The sequence below is a fragment of the Orycteropus afer genome, unplaced genomic scaffold (genome assembly GCF_000298275.1).
Source record: "Orycteropus afer afer isolate SDZICR_OR568_19922 unplaced genomic scaffold, OryAfe1.0 scaffold00013, whole genome shotgun sequence".
In the NCBI taxonomy this organism is placed as follows: domain Eukaryota; kingdom Metazoa; phylum Chordata; class Mammalia; order Tubulidentata; family Orycteropodidae; genus Orycteropus; species Orycteropus afer.
Window position 1 is genome coordinate 20,200,707 of NW_006921600.1, and position 8,338 is coordinate 20,209,044.

The 8,338-nt window shown below is 35.4% G+C and overlaps 1 protein-coding gene across 1 annotated transcript in view; it reads right to left on the minus strand.

The window, feature by feature from the left end:
• Positions 1-774: 774 nt before the first annotated feature.
• The window catches only part of CD55 (CD55 molecule (Cromer blood group)), a 39,783-nt gene continuing 32,219 nt past the window's right edge, over positions 775-8,338 (minus strand). The window contains exons 9-10 of the mRNA XM_007953804.2: positions 4,833-4,905; positions 775-1,048 (exon numbers count right to left, since the gene is read on the minus strand). Coding sequence (XP_007951995.2) covers positions 775-1,048; positions 4,833-4,905 — 347 coding nt within the window. The remainder of the gene's footprint in view (positions 1,049-4,832; positions 4,906-8,338) is intronic.

Sequence of the window (8,338 nt, forward strand, 5' to 3'; positions counted from 1 at the left end):
CTTTACATATCTTCTTGAATATGTGAACATTTCTTGTTGTACATGTAAAACCGATGTGTTCACTGACATAAATAAATATAAATAAATAAATTTGATTTTACAAAAAACAAGATTTACAATTTGGCTATGAACATTTCACTTCACAAATATAGAATATTTTATGTTAATATTATGTCATCTCTGGGTACTTTTAAGGACATTAAATCAAAGAAGACTCCTTTCACATGGCTCTTCTTTCAAAAAAAGATTGTGCTAAGGACAAAATTACAGCTGATCCATCTTACTAATAGGCTAAATCCTGGTTCCTTATCTGTATCTGTGTCACAAAGGAAGAATTATTCTTTCATTCTATACTCCTCCCTTGCCACCAACTAACTCAAGAAACTCAACACTCTTTGGTTATCATCATGTTTTTCCTTTTAGTATTTTCCAATCCATTTGGACTCGTTTTACTAGATAAGAAAAGATGAAAATGCCTTATAACCAAAGATTATTTTACAAAGTGGTTCAGTTCACTTTGGCAATTTTGCTTAGAAGAGACCGTTTCCATTTTTCATTTGTTTGTTTTCAGTATCCAATTAGTGTTTTTTGTTTATCTTAAATAGCCAATGGATTTTTAAAATTTTTTACTTCCCTTTAAAGTAAAAGTAACTTTACCATCTAATGAAAAAAAAAAGTCACTTACTTCCTTTGATTCACGCTCACATAAACCAAGCTCTATACTTCTCTATACATTTAGGAGAGTGCTCACTCTTAATCTGGCCAGTTCTGTTTTCAAGAGGTTTTGGTAAGTTCAGAATGTGATTTCACGATGAACTCTTTTCTCTTTGCTTCATTGACATCCCTGTGTGTCTTAAAGACAATGATAACATGCAAAACAAAGAGGACTACTATAAATATTGTGTCCACTCCTCCAAAAAGTTCTAAGGAAACTAGAAATATTCTGTGCACTTGTGTGCACTTCTTCTTAAGCTCTTCTTTGGCTAAATCGGCTAGCCCATGGTTACTAGCGTCATAAGCAAAACTGTCAATGTTATACATGTGTGTCCTGAAAGTTAAAAAAAAAAAAAAAAGGTTAAAATCAAAACGATTTACTGGTGATAAACTTAATTTTGAGCTACTATGTGTTAAAAGAATGAAGAAGTTAATTTGAGATGCAAAAAAATGCAAAATTAGTAAATTATAGAGTATGGACAACATCTGAGTAATCATAGCAATACCAATTAAATACTAATTGAGTTTTCAGTTTCTTGAGATTAATAGTGGCAAAGTTAGAATCAATTAAGATAGTTTCAGTTTTCAAGTCAATGAAAACCCCCTGAAGAAATGTATGCTACCTGTGGGTTAGAGGAAAGACTGGTCAAGAAAGAAGACAATTAGAAAGTTTCACAAATACATTTACATGATTATTTTTGTGAAATAATTTTGTATAACAACATGAAACAGACATCTTTTAAGAACTATAAACATGACATAAAAACATTACTTAAAACAAATTTTCAGATTTCCTATAAACACTCAAAACTCTAAAAGCCACCAGGCAAAAGGAGAAACACACACGACACATAGGCCAATTGAAAAGCCCTCAGGTAGCATTCTTCCCCCAACTCCTCATCTCAATACTCATGGCATTGTTAGCATCTAATCATTATAATAAACTGAGTGCAAAACACAACATGAGATCAGCATATCCCAGAAGAGTCCAGAACTGGTGACATGTCATGCTAATGAGAGATTCCAAGTGTTAGTCAGAAAGGAAGATAAACAAGTGTGTCAGTAATAGACGCATAAACTTCTATTATCCATTAACAGTCATAGATAAACACTTAGCCAATGGTATTGATGGACATTATGCCAACTACAGAAATGTGATTGTATGAAACCATATACCTTTTATAATTTACCAGAAGGTCCTATTTCTGAGGCACCACTAGTCAAAGTTAATTTGTTGTTCTCATGTGTGTCATAAGAGCTGAATAGTAGAGAAGAGGAAATATTAATTGAATTATGTTATTTTAATCTCAATCTCAATTTCACCTTTAATAACAATCAAAATGTGAAATCAAATATTTGCTTACAATACCCATCCCTTTCATAAACTAAAAACAAACAAACAAAAAAAACCCAAACTCACTGCCATCAAGTCGATTTCAACTCATACTGGCCCACTTTGGGTTTTCAAGGCGGTAAATCTTTTTGGAAGTAGATTAGCCAGTCTTCCTTCCATGGATTGGCTGGTCGGTTTGAACCGACAACCACCTGGTTAGCATTCAAATGCTTTAGGCAGTACACCACCAGAGCTCCTTTCATAAACTAAAATGTGCCATAAAAATGGAGTACTTCTAAAAGAAGTAAATAAACCTTCCACATGAAAACACAAGGATCACCGAATGAAGCTACATCATCACCATCACATCACAATTTTCCCTTGCCCTCATAAAGATCAAAATTTTAAATGAAATCAATACACAATCAGGAGAACCAACAAGCACACATAAAGTTTCCCTTCACTCTAGATAGCTTATACTTCAAAAATAAGTCAAGTGGAATGTTTTTTATGTGTACATGAAAAAGGCAAATTCCTTCTTAGGGTTTGCATACATTTTCCTCTCATTCACAGAGGGAAAAATTAAATTTATTGCAAAATCCCAACATGATTCAAACAAATATTTCCTTCTACTTTCCAGCACTTTTAAGTCTATTAAAAAATCATGATTGATTTTTTTTTTTTTTTTAAATCACAGTTTGTAAAGAAATTGATGAAAGCCAAGAGAGAACTCTTGGGGAACTCAACACATCCTGTTTCTTCCCCCCTACCAAATTCCAAAGCACTGGTTTTGGAAGGTGAACTGATAAGAGTCTGTTGCAAAAGGAGAGCTGGAGTGAATGCAAGGGAGTACATGAGATTTGTGGTTTAATTAATTTTCAGAGTAATTTTGCTGAGGCATCTGTACCAACTTGACTTACTTCATATGACTTAGAACTTAGTAGTGGTTTTTTTTTTTTTTTTTTTTGCTGGGCACTAAACCACATTCTTAAAATTTCTGAAAAGAGCAAGTTATATTTTATTATAGTTCATTTTATAGCACCTAGCATATTTTATTGACCTTAAACAAGTATCTGTGAAAACTATTTAAAAACAAGACAAAATGGGATCTCATGGTCAAATATTTTTACTAAAGGATTGAACCATTTAGTGATTTAAAGAATGTTGCATACTATACCTTAAATAAGTTTAAATAATAGCATTAATTTACAGAGAAAGAAGTTACAGAGAATGAAAATATATAGCTCACATCACACAAAGAATTAAAATAGGCATCTTAGTAATAGCATTAAAATATAATTGTTCTTAAGTAGTTAATGAAAAAGAATGGGCAGGCATTAAGGCAGTTTAGAAATAAGTCTATACAGACTCCACAATTAGCTTTTCTAACAGAAGAAAGCTACAAAATAGAAGTTTCAATTTAAATAATCCTTTGTCTATAGGGGAGCTCTGGTGGCGTAGTGCCTGAGGCATTTGACTGCTAACCAGAAGGCTGACAGTTCAAACCCACCAGACACTCCTCAGAAGGAAGATTGGGCAATCTACTTCTGCAATGATACCAAGCCTCAGAAACCCAAGGAGGGGTCGCTATGAGTCAGATCCAACTCGACAGCAGTGTGTTTTTTGTCTATAGGTATATTAGGGCCAACCATGACATATGTATTTAATGTATGTGAATTCAATGCAGATCAGATATTTCAAATAACACTGAATTTTTTTTTTTTTTTTTTCTTTTCTGTGTGTTGTCTGCTTACTGTGTGCCAAGAAATGTTCTAACCTCTTCATTGGTGACACTTAGTTGATCCTCACTGCAACCCCATGCAGGAGCTCTGGTAGCGTAGTGCCTAAGGCACTTGACTGTTAACCAGAAGGCTGGAGGTTCAAACCCACCAGCTACTCCTTGGAAGGAAGATGGGTAAATCTACTTCCATAGTGATACTGCCTCAGAAACCCAAGGAGGGGTCACTATGAGTTGGGTCCGATTCGACGGCACATAACAACAATAACAACAACCCATGCAGTATCCATTGTTATCAAATCAATTCTAACTCAGAGTGACCCTTTAGGGACAGACTAGAACTGCCCTGTTTCCAAGACTGTAAATCTTTATGGAAGCAGACTGCCTTATAGTTCTTAGATGGGCTTGAACTGCCAACCATTTCCTTAGCAGTTGAATGCTTTAACCACGATACCACCAGAGCTCCCATGAGGTAGGTACTAAATTTTTTCCCATTTCACAAGTGAGGAAACTGAGACAGAGAGAGTTAAGTTGCTCAGATTCATGTAGACCCAGGATGCCAACTGAGCAAACAAGTTCCAGAGCTCATCCACTTAACCACTAGGCTCTTTTTGGTTAGCAGCGGAATCTACTATCGAAACTCAGCAAAAGATCCAATCATAGGCAATTTAACAATAAATTAGAGGCTGACATTTCCTTCATTTCTTTGTTTCAGTACAACACATAGATACTAACAAATTATACTGAGTAGTAAAAGAGGTGAATTGATTGCAACAAGTGAGACTTCAGCTTTCAAATTACTTTCCATTGAAATGTGGCTAGTGTCTTTCACTACATTGAATTTTTTTTTAAAAAAATCACACAGATACACACACACCTACAAAGAGTCTGTTTATCCTGGGTAGTAATTCCAGACAAAAGGAATGAAGAGATAACATGTCAAAAATGCAAAAATGCAAAGGGAGTTATCTTACTGATATATTATCATATTTTATTGGAAAGAAGTTAAGAATAAATTCTTAAAAAGTCATCAGAATTTCTGCTCACCCTGATTTTCCATAGTCCCGGAAAATTTTGACTAGAATTATGGTACCAGTTATTACAGTACCAGCAATCAATCCTTGAAGGGAAAAAATTTGGAAGCATAGTTAATAGAAACATGAGCAATGACATCAGTGTAGTTTCTCAGTGACAAACACTGGATATGAAGCAACTTAAAGAAAAAATAGAAGACAAGAATGACTGTTTGTATATCACTTCCTTATATCACAAGTTTGATAATAAGCACTGGATATTATTTTTCCTTTTCTCTTTCAAAGAAAACTGAAACAAAACATTTATAAATAAAATATCACAATGCTCAAATAAAATTTGTTTGACAGGTTTGGGAGTATTCTAAAATGTTTCAACCTCACCATGCTCAATTTTAAATGTCGTGGTCATTCAAATACGATGGCTGAGTTATGTAATTTCACAGGTAGAAAGTACATTGGAGTTCATCTAGTTCAACAGCCTCATTTTGTTGATATGTGAATTGGTTCCAGAAAGGTGCAGGTTACATATAGGTTGAGTAAAGACAACAGACACACAGGTGTTTCCCTTTCATAGGAAACATGCCCATACCATTGTCATTGGAGCAAAGAGGGTATCATATAGTTACTTTGCCTATAGAACATGCTTTTCAGTATTCAGTCTAGTGCAGAGAAAATTTCATTTAGGAAAAATAGTATTTAATTGTAAAATAAAGTGCGCTATTTTGAGTTGAAGGAAAGCAAATAATTGGTCAAATAAGTTAGTCAACAGCAAATAATTTTTATAGCTTGCATGGTCTTTCTTCCCCAAATCATCCATTTACCCTTTCTTGTTACCGCCTCAACCTTCCTTTTGTTCCCTATACTCACCTCGCCCAATGTCACTGGTCTCTACTTCCTTAATTTGTATTACAAAATAAATAACAGATGGCATTAGAGAAACAACTGAAGCTAGTGTGACTAATAGGTACATTGGGTTCCAAATCAGCAAAAAATAGGTGTCATACAATTGAGTGACCATTGAGGTTCATGTTAAAAAATAATAATCTGCGTCTATTTGTGGTTCTCAAAACCAAACCAAACTCACTGTCTTTGAGTTGACTCATAGTGATTCCCCCTTGGGTTTCCGAGGCAGTATCACTATGGAAGTAGATTGCCCAATGTTCCTTCCAAGGAGTGTCTGGTGGGTTTGAACTGCCAGCCTTCTGGTTAGCAGTCAAATGCCTAAGGCACTACACACTTAGGGTTCTAGAGTGAGTTTAAAGGATTAAGGTAAAAGCCTCAGAGATTATCTGCAGATCCAATCCCTGAGCAAACCTTGTTTTCAGTTCCTGTGCAGTCTTGTAGCACTCCAGATGTGTTGATAAATTCAGCCTCTGACCCAGAGTAGAATTTTTACATGTTTCGTTGTATTCTAAGAGCAGCTAATTCCTTCACTGGTAAATTTTTGCAGTATTTTACCAAACCAATTTCTTAACTGATCCTCTAGTGCTCTATCATTAGCTTAGAAAGATTTTGTATCCATAAAATAAACCTTGGCTCTTCATAAACTTTGGGTTTCTCTTCCTCTCACCACTTCCCATTCATTTTGCCTTTCAAAACATTTCAGAAACATCCAGTTTACAATTTAAATGATAAATGAAGATAGAAATTCAAAAGTGATCCTCAGTGTCTATATGACAAAAGTAAAAGGCTATTCCAAGAAAACCAATCAGCACATATGTGTGATTCGACTAGGAAGTTTGTGGAGGCTGATGGTTTAACAGAAAACTGGAGAAAAACACAGAAACATGAGAAACATAATTCAATATAAATGTTTCCTCAGTGAATTAATGAGACTATTATATCCCAAATTAGAAACAATACTTTCAGGTATAAAGGCAATTGTTCGTGATCTCAAAATTCACTTGGTATATACCAAAAACCAACCCAAAAATGTCAGTTTAAGATTTATGCAATTTGGGATAAATTAAATCATGAAATAATGAAACATTTATTATTCCATTGTTCCTAATCAATAATTAAAGAGTTCTTGGGGAGCAATATTACATAATTTTCCAATTTTTTTTTTCAAAAAAAAGGGAGTATTTTAGTAGTGTTCCCATTATGCAGAATTATATTCAACATGTTCTTGTTGTTGTTAGGTGTCACCGAGTCGGCTTTGACTCATAACAACCCTATACACAACAGAACAAAACACTTCCCAGTCCTGTGCCAGCCCCACAGTCCTTGCTATGTCTGAGCCCGTTGTAGCAGCTACTGTGTCAATCCATCACGTTGAGGGCCTTCCTCTTTTTCATTGACCCTCCACTTTACCAAACATGATATCCTTCTGCAGGGAATAGTCTCTTCTGACAATATGACCAAAGTAGGTCAAATGAAGTCTGTCTATTTTTGCTTCCAAGGAGCATTATGGCTGCACTTCTTCCAGGACAGATTTGTTAGCTGTTTTGACAGTCTGTGGTACTTTCAGTATTCTTCACCAACGCCACAACTTAAAAACATCAACTCTTCTATGGTCTTCCTTATTAATTGTCCAGCTCTCATATGCATATGAGGTGATTGAAAATACTAATATATACACCCCTCCTTGGGTTGCCGAGGCAGTATCACTACGGAAGTAGATTGCCCAATGTTCCTTCCGAGGAGTGGCTGGTGGGTTTGAAACACCAGCCTTCTGGTTAGCAGTCAAGTGCCTTAGGCACTATGCTACCAGAGCTCCTAACAACAACAACAACAACAACATGGCTTTAGTTAGGTGCACCTAAGTTTTCAGAGACATCTTTGCTCTTCAGAACTTAAAAAGGTCTTTTGCAGCAGATTTTCCCAATGTAATACATCATCTGATGTCTTGACTGCTGCTTCCATTGGTGTTGATTGTAGAACCAAGTACTACGAAATATTTGACAACTTCAATCTTTTCTCCATTTATCATGATGTTGCTTATTGGTCCAGTTGTGAGGATTTTCATTTTCTTTATGTTGAGATGGAATTCATACTTCAGACTATAGTTTTAATCTTCATCAGTAAGTGCTTAAAGTAATCCTCACTTTCACATAGTTTTTAAAATATTACAAGGCAGTTCTTCATCTATTATCTTATTTGATCACCTCCAACAACTAGAACAATGCTTGGTAAATAGTAGGAAGCATTTAGTAAGTATTTATTAGATTGCATTGAATGATACCTGTCTTAGGCTAGATTCTCTAGAGAAGCAAAACCAATGAAACTATCTATATATGTATGGTGGGATAGTGCCTAAGGCATTTGACTGCTGGCCAGAAGGTTGGTGGTTCAAACCCACCAGCCATTCTGTGGAAGACTGGGCAATCTACTTCCATTAAGATTTACTGCCTCTTAAAGAGGGAGAACAATGTGGTACAAAACTCAAAATCATTTGGAGACAAAAAAAAAAAAAAAAGAAGGTGCAGACCAGGTTTGCTGGTCCAATGGAGCCTGGTGTAACCACTGAGACTATGGCCCCTAGCTGCTCTTCAGGTCTGGAATTGAACCCACAACTGT